Here is a 15811-nt window from a genome sequence, read left to right on the forward strand (position 1 = left end):
AAAACAATTACGGAAACCACTCAAGCTGAAGGAGTAATATCTGTTGATAACCGTGAACACTATTTGCACAGGTCTTCTTCAAAGTGGGAAAGGCAGTGCAATTTATTGCTAATCATGTGTGTCAAGCAAATTCCTTGCTTTAGGAGTTCAAACATCAAAGCTCCTGTGGTATAGAGTTGTAATAGACTGCAGAAATTAGCAGAGCTTGAGCAGCATCCAAGACAGGCTTGGCTCGCCTGTCGGGGTCAGACATCAGACGAGGACTCGCGCGGTGGGCCTGGCTAGCCCGTTACGGTCTCAGGCAGGACCGGGAATGGGACCTGAAGGCTTGTCGGAGTCGGCCCGAAAGCTTTCGGTCGGCAGGACTGGGAACCCGCCCAAAGGCTCATCGGTTAGTGGGACCAGGAGTCCACCCAAAAGCTCACGGTCGGTAGGACCGCGAACCCGCCCAAAGGCTCATCGGAGTCCGCACGAAGGCTCGCGCTTGGCGGGACACAAGTTCACACAAGTTCTAGGAGTATAATTAGGCCGTTCAGCCCATCGCGTCCACTCTGCCATTCAATCATGGCTGATCTCTGCCTCCTAATCCCATTTTCTTGCCTTTCTCCCCGTAACCCTTGACACCCGTTCTAATCAAGAACTTGTCCACCCCCACCACAAAAATATCCACCGACTTGGCCTCCACAGCCGTCTGTGGCAATGAGTTCCACATATTAACTACCCTCTGACTAAAGAAGTTCCTCCTCGCCTCCTTTCTAGCCCGAAGGCTCACGGTCGGCGGGAAACCGCCCGAAGACTCGGCAGACGGCGTAACTGTGAGGGAGCTGGAGAAGTGGGACGGGAGGAGCAAGGAACGGTAGGAGGATGAACTGGGGTAATGCCTCCAGTGCCTTCAGGTAGGCTGCAGGAGGCGCCCCTGGAATATAACGATGGCTGGTTGAGGAGAGGAGAGGGACGTCGCTTCATGGGAACTGCTCCTGTACATCGAGCACGCAGGCCGAATGGACCTTGAACTTTGAATAACGGTGCCAAAAATGGAAGCGCCCACATATGTAATAAATGCAAAATGATTTACGCACCATTGTATTGTATTGTATTGTGTTTAGCATTCCACTGCAGGTCCACCACGGCCAGCTGGAGTTCTTGGGTGCCACCACTTTAATTCCCCTTCCCATTCTCCTCCCAACTTGTCTATCTTTCGACTCCTAAACTGCAAGTGAGGCCACATGCAAACTAGAGTAACAGCACCTCGTAACCCAGTAGTGATCAGGCAACTGAATCATCCTACCACAACCAGAGAGCAGTGCTGAACTACCTCTTTGATGACCCTCGGACTATCCTTGTTGGCTTTACCTTGCACAAAACGTTATTCCCTTATCATGTATCTATACACTGTAAATGGATCAATTGTAATCATGTATTGTCTTTCTGCTGACTGGTTAGCACGCAATGAACAGTTTTTCACTGTACCTCAGTCCACGTGGCAATTACCTAAACTGAACTATTCAGAGTACAGATAGACACAAAAAGCTGGAGTAACTCAGCGAGACAGGCAGCATGTCAGGAAAGAAGTAATGGGTGACGTTTCATGTCGCGACCCTTCTTCAAACTGGTTAGGGATAAGGGAAACGAGAGGTGCTGACGATGATGTAGAGAGATAAAGAACAATGAATTAAAGATATGCAAAAAAGTAACGATGATAGAGGAAACAGGCCATTGTTAGCTGTTGTTGGGTGAAAACGAGAAGTTACTGCGACTTGGGTGGGGAGAGGGATAGAGAGAGAGGGAATGCTGGGGCTACCTGATGTTTGAGAAATCAATATTCATACCACTGGGCTGTACGCAGCACGTGAAATATGAGAAACTGTTACTATCTAAATGGCGTCAAGTTGGGAAAAGGGGAAGTACAGCGGGATCTGGGGGTCCTTGTTCATCAGTCTATGAAAGTAAGCATGCAGGCACAGCAGGCAGTGAAGAAAGCCAATGGCCTTTATAACAAGAGGAGTTGAGTCTAGGAGCAAAGAGGTCCTTCTGCAGTTGTACAGAGCCCTAGTGAGACCACACCTGGAGTATTGTGTGCAGTTTTGGTCCCCTAATTTGAGAAGGACATTCTTGCTATCGAGGGAGTGCAGTGTAGGTTTACAAGGTTAATTCCCGGGATGGTGGGACTGTTATATGCTGAGAGAATGGAGCAGCTGGGCTTGTACACTCTGGAGTTTAGAAGGATGAGAGGGCATCTTATTGAAACATATAAGATTGCTAAGGGTTTGGACACACTGGAGGCAGGAATCATGTTTCCGATGTTGGGGGAGTCCAGAACCAGGGGCCACAGTTTAAGAATAAGGGGTAAGCCATTTAGAACGGAGACGAGGAAACACTTTTTCTCACAGAGAGTTGTGAGTGTGTGGAATTCTCTGCATCAGGGGGCGGTGGAGGCAGGTTCTCTGGATGCTTTCAAGAGAGAGCTGGATAGGGCTCTTAAAAATAGTGGAGTCAGGAGATATGGGGAAAAGGCAGGAACGGGGTACTGATTGGGGATGATCACATTGAATGGCGGTGCTGGCTCGAAGGGCCAAATGGCCTACTCCTGCACCTATTGTCTATTGTTCCTCCAATTTGCATTTAGCCTCACTCTGACAATGGAGGAGACCTAGGACAGAAAGGTCTATGTAGGAATGGGAAGGAGAATGAAAGTGTTTAGCAACTGGGAGATCAGGTAGGTTCAGGCGGGCTGAGCGAGGGTGTTCAGTGAAACGATCGTCAGATTTGGGAATAATTGTAAGATTTATATTCATAGGACAAGATTAAGAAATTACTTGGTGTCTAAATGTTACATTATGCTCATAGTTCCTTGGCTACTTTAAAGAGTCTCAGAATCAATAAAGGTTTAGACGATATGTGTTGGAAGGACCTGCAGATGCTGGTTTACATCGAAGATAGGCACAACATGCTGGAGTAACTCAGCAGGACAGGCAGCATCTCTGGATAGAAGGAATTGGTGACGTTTTGGGTGGTGACCCTTCTCAAAACGTCACCCATTCCTTCCATCCAGAGATGCTGCCCGTCCCGCTGAGGTACTCCAGCATTTTGTGTCCATATTCGGCGTAAACCAGCACCTGCAGAAAATTGAGAGCAGCTGGCGGAATTCAGTGGGTCAGGCAGCATCTGGATGAAGGGTTTGACACAAGCACCTGACTGCCCATGTCCCTCCACAGATGCTGCCCAAACCACTGAGTTCCCCAAGCTGTCTCCATCTTTTTGCTTCACTCTTTGCCATTCTGAAATGAAAGTGTTGCTGAGCAAACGCATCTGCAGTTGATTAATAACAACTTCCAGGGAAAATAAAAATGTAAATATCGGTCCGCAAAGTTGAACTGTGAATAAGTTGACTTCTTCTTATGAACAGAGATCTTTGGAAAATAAGCTTGCAATATTAAGAATGTGCAAGCACACAATAGGAAGGATCAATATTGTTTTAGGAAAATGAAGCCAGATTACAATCACTTTCTTCTCTTTGACTTATTCGATTTAATTAATCCTCAGCATTACTCTTTAATTACAAGATAATTTTCTTCAAAGAACTGCCATTAATCTCTGAAGGCTCAATCTCCTGTTGAAATTTAGAACAGATGTCACATTTGTTTATCTAACCCCTTCTCCCAAATTCTCATGATTATCCCGATACTTGGTGGCAAATCCCATCAGTTACCTTCATTCCTTCATGTCCTCGATTAATAGCAGGAAATTAAAAGCAACAGTAGTGTTCCTATGAATTCTTAGCAACCCTTGGAATGTCTTGGGCTGTGAACTCTCTGATAAACATTTATTTTAAAAGGCTATAAATTTTCAAGTCCGGCTCTATTGAGGATTAGAGTAATACTTATCAAAGACACGTTTGCTTGTTCAATGCTCAATCTGTATTAAGGTAGTTTATCTCAGTCAAGTCAATGCTTGAGATGTTCTCAGCATCCTGATGCACAAAGGATGCAAGAATCTCCCATCATCTAGATACGTGCATTGTAAAATCTGTTTGTCAATTGGGGGTCGTATTTATATTACCTACGATGGCTTTTAAGATGAAATATCTGCAAACACTCATTGTCCAGGTTCATACCAGAAAGAAAATGATCAAGTGAAGCATCAGAAGATGCTTAAATGTGGCAGCCTATTCAATTTTAGTTTAGTTTAGTTCATTTATTTATTGTCAAGTGTACCAATATACAGTGCAAACAGCTAACAATGGCCCGTTTCCTTTACCTTCATTACTTTTTTGCATATCTTTATTTTATTGTTCATTATCTCTCCACATCACCGTCTCTATCTCTTGTTTCCCTTATCCCTAACCAGTCTGAAGAAAGGTCTCGACCCGAAACATCACCCATTCCTTCTCTCCAGAGAGGCTGCCTGTCCCGCTGAGTTACTCCAGCATTTTGTGTCCATCTTTGGTTTAAACCAGCATCTGCAGTTCCTTCATGCACATCAGTGTGCTGTGCTGGCACAACCTAATCGGCCTTTATTAGGTGCTTTAGAGATATTAAAAACATTTTTTTTAAAGTGCGATATTGCTTATGGAATCACGGACCCAAATTAGCAGGTGAAGTCCAAAGGGAAATTAACTATCTCTGTTCGAGACAGTCATGATATGTAACAACTTTCTATATAATTACTAAGGAAATTTAACAGACGTGCTTGAACTACAATTGATGTGAAATTCACCTCATAATGCTGAAAGTCAAAAGTGACACGGTGAGCTGATTTGCAATATACATAGAATTCCACACAGTTATGCTGCAATAAAAATGATAATTAAGAACTTGCAAAGAAAAACATGTAGCTTAAAGTCTCTCACCACGACTCCAAAATCAAATTTTAATGAAACTGTTGTGGAAAAGCTGCAAGTGCCGACATAGTCCCCATTGTCCAGGAGGTATGTGACCAATATGTAGTCAATGCAGATTCAGCCGATTTAGTTAGTCAAGTGGGAACAATAATTTCTAATGTTACAAAAACTTCAACAATCGGAATGACAAATTGGGCAAAGAGGCACAGCGGCAGAGTTGTTGCCTTACAGCTTTAACAGCGCCAGAGTCACGGGTTCGATCCCGACTACAGGTGCTGTCTGTACGGAGTTTGTGCGTTCTCCCCGTGACCGACATGGGTTTCCTCCAAAATCTTCGGCTTCCTCCCACACTCCAAAGATATACAGGTTAGTCAGTTAATTGGCTGGTATAAGCATAAATTGTCCCTAGTGTGTAGGGTAGTGTTAATGTGTGGGGATGGCTGGTCGGTGCGGACTCGGTGGGCTGAAGGGCCTGTTTCCGTGCTGTATCACTAAACTAAACTAAAAGAACCATTTAGTTTTAAATAGAAAGCAATGTCCTTCTGATCTCTATCAAGTGGCTCCTGAAGCCTGCACAGTGCACTGGTGATCACAGCAAGTTTGGATTAACTTAGATATTTGGAAGAAACAAAACTAAATGCATTAGAAAGTCATGGTGTGATTTGGGATCACAGTTCGGACACATATGGTCAACTTTTACAGATCTTGCGTTCTTTTCCATATCACAATCCAAACAACAGTGAAATAGTTTGAAAGAATAAAACAATTTACTTACCCATCTGTTTTATCTTTATCAGGTTCTTTCACCCAAAGACCTGAAGTCACAGAATTCATTTCTTGATGGTAACCCGGAGATGACTGGTTAGACAGTCGAGGATGATTGCCAGATGGTCTGTCATCCTCAATTATAACGATATCATCTTGGGTCATGTTCACTGTTGGGGACATTTGGTAGTTGCCTGAGGTTTAGGGAAAATAAAAGTTTATTGCATACATACTCTAACCAGCACCAGAATCATATTTTAAAGTACTTCTAAAATGCACTGATATTTATTTTTCAATCTACTCTTCATTCTTTTTTTGCATGATAAAATCCCAGTTTCCACCGTGTAAAGGATACATGAGAGTACTTTTTTTTTCTGGGCCCCGTAGAAGCGTGGGGCTGGAAACTGGAAGTATCATGAGCTAATTCTGTCACCACCATCATCTATTGCAACAAGTGATGGCTTCCACCAATTCTCGCCGGAAGCTTGCGTCCTTTTCAGAATGGACGATGATAGCGATGTCAACATTTGTAACAAGATGGACATGAAAAGAATAAGATTGTTTTTTTGGGACTGAATCTCATTTGATTTTTTGTGTTTCAATATAAATTTTCCTTCAATGGATGGATTTACATTTCCTTTCCTCAGTTTGATTAAAATGAATGTATCATAGAGCCATAGAGAGATACAGCGTGGAAACAGGCTCTCCGCCCCAACTTGCCCACACCCACCAACATGTCCCAGCTACACTAGTCCCACCTGCCCGCGTTTGGCCCATATCCCTCCAAACCTGTCCTGAAAATGTACCTGTCTAACTGTTTCTTAAACGTTGGGTTAGTCCCAGCCTCAACTACCTCCTCTGGCAGCTTGTTCCATACACCCACCACCCTCTGTGTGAAAAGGCTACGCCTCAGATTCCTATTAAATCATTTCCCCTTCACCTTGAACCTATGTCCTTTGGTCCTCGAATCACTGGGCAAGAGACTTTGTGCATCTACCCGATCTATTCCTCTCATTACTTTATACACCTCTTTAAGTTCAACCCTCATCCTCCTGCGCTCCAGGGAATGGAGACCCAGCCTACTCAACCTCTGCTGATAGCTCAGACAACTACACTATCAGACAATGCAAGGCTGCACATAGTTTGCACCGGACCTTTTATCTTGTCTATGCAGCTATAGAGCTGTGGAAGAGCAACTGGACTTGTAGAATTTGTGTACAATTTATGTTTTGTGTGGTGCCGGAGTCTGTGTGCCTGTGATGTGGATGCAAGAAATATTTCAATGTGCTTATAGCTCACCAACAAACTCAACTTGACTCAAGTTTTAGTTTAAGACGTACAGCAGGGAAACAGGCCCTTTGGTCCATCGGGTCCGCAACAACCAGCGATCCCTGCATATTATCACACGCGCACACACACACGCACACACACACACGCACACACACACACACACCCACACGACAATTTGTACATGTATACCAAGCCAATTAACTGACAAACCTGTACGTCTTTGGAGTGTGGGAGAAAACCGAAGATCTCAGAGAAAACCCACGTGGGTCACGGGGAAAACATACAAACTCTGTACAGACAGCACCCTTAGTCAGGATCGAACCTGGGTCTCTGGCGCTGCAAGCGCTGTAAGGCAGCAGCTCTATCGCTGTGCCACCGTGGCGCACCCTGACTTTACATTCCTCCACAGAGAAAACTAAAAGTTGGGAGCTGGGGTGCACTGAAAGGAAGGCACACTGCCAATCCAAAACACTGTCCAACTCATCTCTGAACAGCTGACAGAAGACTTACACCATTAAGAAGCCAGAGGGAATTGAGTTGCTCATCCAGCCTTTGGGATGTGAAAAGGTGCATCGTGACCATTTGAAGAGACAGAGGAGGTGGAGAGAAAGGCAAGGTATAACAGGAACAAATACTGGAACCCTATGAATCCAAAATCTTTCATTTCACAGCTATCACGGTAGAATCTGAACATATGTCCAGATCAATAGCCCAGGCTACTGAATACTATTCTGCTTTCAGTATGCTCAATGGCCTCCATTGTTTTAAATATACGTTTCAGGGGTTACACAGTCCTTGAGAACTCATAGTGGAAGGCAGGGAAGGGATAAAAATGGTCAAAGCACATATATGAGAAGATGAGATGGCAAGGGATAGGAACCTGACTAAATATTTTCCCTCCTCTCCTTCCTTTCAAAATGTTACAACAATAAAAATGGGAACAAACATTCTTCAGTCTGAAGGAGGGTCCTGACTCAAAACATCTCCTATCCTTTTTCTCCAGAGATGCTGCCTGACCCACTGAGTTACTCAAGCACTTTGTGTCCCCTGACAGAGGGCATTTGTGGCCAAACCTTGATTGGTCCTGGTCTTTTCTCGCCTCTGGCTCTTCACCTCCCACCACCCTCTACTTTCAGTCTGAAGAAGGGTCCCGACCAAAAAAGTCACCCATCCTTTTTCTCCAGAGATGCTGCCTGACCCACTGAGTTACTCCAGCATTTGGTGTTAATAAAAAATGGTTCTTCATTTCACAAAATATCAGTCATGACAATTTTATGCGAACAGGATTGCTGCTATCATATATCTCCAACAAAATTTAGTCAGGCAACACGAAATTGTGAAAGATGATGAACAAAACGACTGCTAACCATGTGTCTTGGCAGAGATAATGGCAGAACAGTTAAATAAACTAGGAAATGTGCACACAGCATCATCAAGGACCACAGCCACCCAGCACGCAGGCTGTTCTCCTTGTTACCGTCAGGCAGGCGATACAGGAGCTTGGCTGCACGCACCACCAGACTGAAGAACAGTTTTTAAGTTCATGCCATCAGCCTTCTGAATGCATAAACACATCATTATATGATGATTATTTTATTTAGTATTGTCTTTTAACTACCAATGTCACTTTCATCTTAAATTTTTTTATCTTATTTTTATCCTTGTAATACCATTTGCCGAGATGATGTGTTGTCGTCTCAAACACATTTCATTGTACCTGTGTTGACCTACATATGACAAATAAAACTGAACTGAACAAGTACTTTGGTTCTGTCTTCACGAAAACACGAACAATCTCCCAGAAATACTAGGGGACCGAGGATTTAGTGGGAGGGAGGAACTGAAGGAAATCCACATTAGTCAGGAAATGGTGTTAGGTAAACTATTGGGACTGAAGGCAGATAAATCCCCAGAGCCTGATGGTCTGCATCACAGTGTAATCAAGGAGGTGGCCCTAGAAATTGTGGATGCATTGATGATCATTTTCCAATGTTCTCTCGACTCTGGACCAGTTCCTGTGAACTGGAGGGTAGCCAATGTAACTCCATATTTTAATAAATGAGGGGGATAGAAAACGGGGAATTATAGACCAGTTTGCCTTACAGTTTGCCTTGTTAAACATGTTATAGCCACGCATTTGGAAAGCAGTGACAGAATCTGTCAAAGCCAGCATGGATTTATGAAGGGGAAATCATGCTTGGCTAATCTTATGGAATTTTTGGAGGATGTAACAAGTAGAATGGATAAGGGAGAGCCAGTGGATGTGGTGTATCTGGACTTTCAAAAAGCCTTTGACAAGGTCCCACACAAGAGATTAGTGCACATGGTATTGGCGGTAAGGTATAGACATGGATAGAGAATTGGTTGACAGACAGGAAGCAAAGAGTAGGAATTGACGTGTCCTTTTCAGAATGGCAGGCAGTGACTAGTGGGGTGCCGCAAGGCTTGGTGCTGGGAACCCAGTTATTTACAATATATATCAATGATTTAGGCGAGGGAATTAAATGGGACATCTCCAAGTTTGCAGGTGACACAAAGCTGGGTGACAGTGTGAGCTGCTACGAGAATGCTATGAGGCTGCAGGGTGACTTGGATAGGTTGGGTGAATGGGCAGATGCATGGCAGATGCAGTATAATGTGGATAAATGTGAGGTTATCCACTTTGGTTACAAGAACAGAAAGGCAGATTATTATCTGAATGGTGTCAGATTAGGAAAAGGAGAGGAGCAACGAGACCTGGGTGTGTTTGTACATCAGTCACTGAAAGTAAGCATGCAGGTTCAGCAGGCAGTGAAGAAATCCAATGGCATGGTGGTATTCATTGCGAGAGGGTTTGATTTTTGGAGCAAGGAGGTCCTACTGCAGTTGTACATGGCCCTGGTGAGACCGTACTTGGAATATTGTGTACAATTTGGTCTCCTAATATGAGGAAGGACATTATTGATATTGAGGGAGTGCAGCGTAGGTTCACCAGGTTAATTCCCTGGGATGGCAGGACTGACATATGATGAAAGAATGGATCGACTAGGCATGTATTCACTGGAATTTAGACGGATGAGAGAAGATCTTGTAGAAACAGAAAGATTGGACAGGCTAGATGCAGGAAAAATGTTCCTGATGTTGGGGGAAGTCCAGAACCAGGGGTCACAGTTTATGAATAAAGGGGTAGATCATTAAGGACTGAGATGAGCAAAAACTTTTCACCCAGAGAGTTGTGAATTTGTGGAATATTCTGCCACAGAAGCTATTGGAGGCCAATTCACTGCATGTTTTCAAGAGAGTTAGATATAGCTCTTAGGGCTAACGGAATCAAGGAATATGGGGGAAAAGCAAGAACGGGGTACTGATTTTAGATGATCAGCCATGATCATATTCAATCATGGAGATGAGATCGGAGATGAGACATGGACATGAGATGGAGAATCGGAGAGGAGGAAACACTTTTTCTCACAGAGAGTTGTGAGACTGTGGAATTCTCTGCCTCAGAGGGCGGTGGAGGCCGGTTCTCTGGATACTTTCAAGAGAGAGCTAGATAGGGCTCCTAAAGATAGCGGAGTCAAGGGATATGGGGAGAAGGCAGGAATGGGGTACTGATTGGGGTTGATCAGCCATGATCACATTGAATGGCGGTGCTGGCTCGAAGGGTCGACTGGCCTACTCCTGCCCCTATTGTCTATTGAATGGCTGTGCTGGCTCGAAGAACCAAATGGCCTTGTCCTGCACCTATTTTTCTATGTTTCTAGGTCTTTATTTTAAGAAATCTGAGTTACTGCTTCAGGGTGTGAGATTGCTGTGATCAAGTCAGGGAACTAGTACATAGGGCTAAGTTCACATCTTGCCATTTTGAGTTTAAATGCAAGTTAATAATTGAATTTCAAAGAAAGAACATAGATAAGCAATGGTCAAAATTCAATTATGAATAATGAGCACAAAAGCCAACAAACTGGATCAGAATATTCTGAGCTGGTCTGATGAACATGTGAATCAAGACCACAGTAATGAGCTTAACAATATGCTGCCTCCTGAAATGGTATTGTTAGCTACTCGGGTCAGGGATAAAGTAGCGAGGTCAATGATGCCCATGTCACATGCTATAAATTACTAATAGCGCTGTGCCTCAGTGCTGTTTAAAAACAATTATTAAAAAGTGTACAAAACCATGAGAGGAATAGATTGGCTAGATGCACAGAGTCTCTTGCCCACAGTAGGGAAATCGAGAACCAGAGGACATAGGTTTAAGGTGAAGGGTAAAACATTTAATAAGAATCCGAGAGGTAACTTTTTCACGCAAAGGGTGGTAGGTGATTGCAACGAGCTGTCAGAAGAGGTAGTTGAGGCAGGTACCATTGCAACGTCTAAGAAGCATTTAGACAGGTATATGGATAGGACAGATTTTGAGAGATATGGGTCAAATGTAGGTCAGTAGACAGGTATGTATTAGCCGGTGTGGGAAAGTTGGGCCGAAGGGCCTGCTTCCATTCCGTAAGGCTGTAATGATGAGTAAAATTGGCTAAAATCACTAAATAATGTTTGATGACCACCAAACAATTTGCACTTGCTTCAATGAGTCAAAGTAGATGCTCAAGACAGCAATGGCTGAGTAAAACCAACAGAGGAGATGGATACATTTCAATCACAGAAACAGCACACATTCAACTTAATTAATGGTTCAAATTATCAACTAATGTGGGGAAATTCTCTCTTTCGCCCCTCCCCTCAACATATGTGAAGCGATTCAAATCAGAAGTGTAATTTGTCGATAACACACATAGATCCATTATTATTGAAAAAGCATTTTACCCTCAGAGACACAATGTATTTACTTAATGACCATCTGCCTGGAAGTATAGAGAGGGTCCAGAGAGGGTTTACATGAATGATCCCAGGAATGAGTGGGTTAACATACGATGAGTGTTTGAACACAGTGTCTGTGCTCAATGCAGTTTAGAAGGATAAGGGAGAGACCTCATTAAAACGTATCGAATAGTGAAAAGCTTGGATCGAGTGGATGTGGAGAGGATGTTTCCACTGATGGGAGAGTCTAGGACAAAAGGTTATAGTTAGAATTAAAGGACATTCCTTTAGGAAGGCGATGAGGAGGAATTTCTTTCGACACAGGGTAGGTAATCTGTGGAATTCTCTGCCACAAAGGCTGTGGAGGCCAAGTCAGTTGATATTTTTAAGGCATAGTTTTTTGATTATCATGAGTGTCAGGGGTTTATGGGAATAAGGCAGGAGAATGGGGTTAGGAAGGAGAGATAGATCAGCCACGATTGAATGGCAGAGCAGACTTGATGGGCCAAATGGCCTAATTTTACTCCTATCACATGACCTAATGGCCTATTTGGTGTGGAAGAAATTCCACTTTGGGCAATACTCAGATTAGCTCTCTACGGAGTTTGTACGTTCTCCCCAAGTAGGTTTTCTCCAAGATCTTTGGTTTCCTCCCACACACCAAAGACGTACAGGTTTGGTGGTTAATTGGCTTGGTATAAGTGTATTTTGTCCCTAGTTTGTGTAGGATAGCATTGATCGCTGGTCGGCATGGACTCAGTGGGCCAAAGGGCCTGTTTCCGTGCCGTGTCTCTAAACTAAAGTAAACTATCGTGCACAGCATAGAGAATGTTCTCCAGTGGTGACTTTAAATCTCTGTTCTCTCCTGCCATGTTAAGATTGATTGTCTGTAATAAGCAGGTGCTGTCCTGAATACAACTCCAATGTACCTGCATAATACATATTACATCAAAATAAAAAGGATGGAGTCGTTCCATGTTCCAGAAAACTCAATTTATTCATTGATATTCCATTTGTAAATGGCTCACTTCTAATCGGCTAATAACTTGAAAAAATATTTTTTTATTGCAACTGTTTTCTGAAGCAACTCTCAGAGTATATGGGGGCTGGGTGAGAGGAAAGTCGGAATTGGAATAACTCGCCAGCATTTGTTATCCACATTCGAAATTAAATGGTCCAGAACCGAGTTAAAGGAGATCTGTAATGAACAGAGTAAAACCATCTTAAGTAACAAAGCGGCAAGGTGGTGCAGCAGTAGAGCTGCTGCCTTACAGCACCAGAGACCTGTGTTCGATCCCGACTACAGGGGTGTTTGTCTGTACGGAGTTTGTACGTTCTCCCCGTGATCTGGGTGGGTTTTCTCCAAGATCTTTGGTTTTCCTCCCACACTCCAAAGACATACAGGTTTGCAGGTTAATTGGCTTGGTATAAGTGTAAATTGTCCCTCGTGGCTGTAGGTTACTGTTAGTGTGCGGGGATCGCTGGTCGGCTTGGACTCGGTGGGTCGAAGAGCCTGTTTCCGCGCTGTATCTCTAAACTAAACTAAACTAAATTCCCAGTGGACATAGCCATTCAAAGTAAGCCGGCCATTAGAAAAGGCAAGAATACAATGGCATCCTTGTGCCCCAGTGCCTTGAAGCCACCTTGGGTTTCTTTACATGACATAAGCATATTGCAGACATGACTAGGTGTTCTTTTCACTGCACGGAAATTCCATTATGTCAAAACAAATGAATAACTTTCAAGTAGACTTTCGCATCTCTTCTAATGCATTAACAAAAGGGAAAGCACGAGCCGCTTATTGAGAGCACTGGAAGGAAACAGATTTGACGCTAAGTACTGCCAATCTGATAAAACAAACTTAGGTGAACAATTCCCTAAAAGTTGCTCCTTTCATTTCCACGGAGAAAATGTGGTCTCGTTGTCTCTGTACTGTACACTGACAATGACAATGAAAATTGAATCTGAATCTGAATCTGAATCTGAACAGGATGGGATCATCTCACTCTTAGCTTTTCAATGCCAAGAACCTTGCTTGGAGTCTATAAAAGCAACAAAGATCTGGACGCTCAAATTTGAAATGTTCTGAAGCAGGCCACCTTCAACTTCCAATGCAGCACAAAGCCCAATACTTGTCTTTGATTTTCCCAATGGAAACCGTTATTTTAAGTCCTTCCAAAAATAATTTTGTTATTGGCTTTGCTTCGATGGTGTCATTTAAAAGTGATGATACATGTGTTTTTGTGTCACAGTGATAGAAGAGTTCAACACAGAAACAGGATTTTTGGCCCACAATACCCATGCTGAACATGACACCAAGTCACACTCATCGTATTTGCCTGGATGTAATCCATATCCCTCCATTCCCCGCATATCCATGTGCCTATCTAAAGACTCTGAAATGCTGCCATTGTATCAGCCTCCACCACTACCCCAGCAATGCATTTCAGGCAACAACTACTTTCTGTGTCAATAAAATTGACCTACTCATTTTTAAACTTTGCTTCTCTCACCTTCTCTCAAATCGGGGCTGATCTATTCTCCTGCCTTCTCCCCATAACCTCTGACACCCGTACTATTCAAGAATATATCTATCTCTGCCTTAAATATATCCACTGACTTGGCCTCCATGGCCTTCTGTGGCAAAGAATCCCACAGGTTCACCACCCTCTGACTAAAGATATCCTCATTAAACCACATAGCAACTCTTCCCACATTCCTACCCACTAAACTTGCTTCATCTGATATCTAAAAAACGGTCAGAAGAAGGGTCCAGAACCAAAACATCAGCTAGCCATGTCCTCCAGGGATGCTGCCTGGCCACTGAGTTACTCCAGCACTTTGTATCTTATTTTTCACTCTTATGTCCACATTTGCTTCAACCATAGAAATATAGAAAATAGGTGCAGGAGTAGATCATTCGGCCCTTCGAGCCAGCCAGCCATTCATGGCTGATCATCCAAAATCAGTCCCCAGTTACTGCTTTTCCCCATATCCATTGATTCCGTTAGCCCTAAGAGCTAAATCTAACTCACTCTTGGAAACATCCAATGTATTGGCCTCCATTCCTTTCTTGTGACAGAGAATTCCACAGATTCACAACTCTCTGGGTGAAAAAGTTCTTCCTCATCTCAGTCCTAAATGGCCTACCCCTTATTCGTAAACTGTGACCCCTGGTTCTGGATTCCCCCAACATCGGGACCATTTTTCCTGCATCTAGCCTGTCTAATGTTGTACTTCCGGTGGCGCTAGTACCAGCAGCCTCCACCTACAGACCGGTATCTTTTTGTTTTTTTGTTTATTTAGTTATGAAAAAGTGTGTTTTTTTGTGTTTTTTTGGTGTTTTTATGTGGGGGATGAGGGCACGGTGCGGGGGATATCGTCCTTCAGTCACTTCCTGGTGAGGACGGGACTATTATTCGAGTCGCGTCCTCGCCCCCCCCCCATCCCCCCACAGCGGCTTACCTACCTGGATTGGCGCGGCCTTTCCTGCCGGGATCGACCGGAGCTCCAGCAGCGGCGGGACAATGCTGTAACATCGTGGGGCTGGCGATGCCTTACCGGGGGTCGCTGTCTGGAGCCCGGAGTGCTGGACCTGCTGCACCGACATCCTGGAGTTGTGGTTTGCAGAGCTCCCAACGCGGGCGGCGCTGATGGACAGCGCGGGGTCCTGTGACTCTGCCCGGCCCGGCCTGTGGACTCAGGAGCTGCAGACTCCGGCAGCGGGAGGCGGCTGATCAGGAGGTCCGGGCCGCTGAGGAGGAGGATGTTCACTGTCGGGGTTCGGCGTCGGCGTTCCACCAGCCCGGCGTGAGGGCCTGAACATCGGGCCACCCGGGGCGGCGACTGCGGGTGCTTGGAAGGCCCAGACCACGGATGAACACGGAGGGGAGGCTGGCTGGACTATGGTGCCTTCCTCACCTTGGTGCCATTTATGTTATGTTGTGTCGTGGACTTTCTGTGTTTGTGCTTTTTATAATTCAATTTCAATTTTATTTTTAATATGTTTATTATTTATTTATTGTTTATTTATTTTTTTATGATTTTTTTAATGATACTGCCTGTAAGGGAAATTAATTTCGTTGTCTCAAATTGAGACAATGACAATAAATTTGAATACAA

At 44.0% G+C, this 15811-nt stretch overlaps 1 protein-coding gene across 4 annotated transcripts in view; it reads right to left on the reverse strand.

Moving 5' to 3' along the window:
• Positions 1–15811, reverse strand: part of LOC129715327 (partitioning defective 3 homolog) — a 954144-nt gene that overhangs the window by 303923 nt on the left and 634410 nt on the right. For all 4 annotated transcript variants that reach the window (XM_055665210.1, XM_055665202.1, XM_055665217.1 and 1 more), the window contains exon 16: positions 5616–5799. In XM_055665210.1, coding sequence (XP_055521185.1) covers positions 5616–5799 — 184 coding nt within the window. The remainder of the gene's footprint in view (positions 1–5615; positions 5800–15811) is intronic.

Source organism: Leucoraja erinacea, chromosome 2, assembly GCF_028641065.1.
Source record: "Leucoraja erinacea ecotype New England chromosome 2, Leri_hhj_1, whole genome shotgun sequence".
In the NCBI taxonomy this organism is placed as follows: Eukaryota; Metazoa; Chordata; class Chondrichthyes; order Rajiformes; family Rajidae; genus Leucoraja; species Leucoraja erinaceus.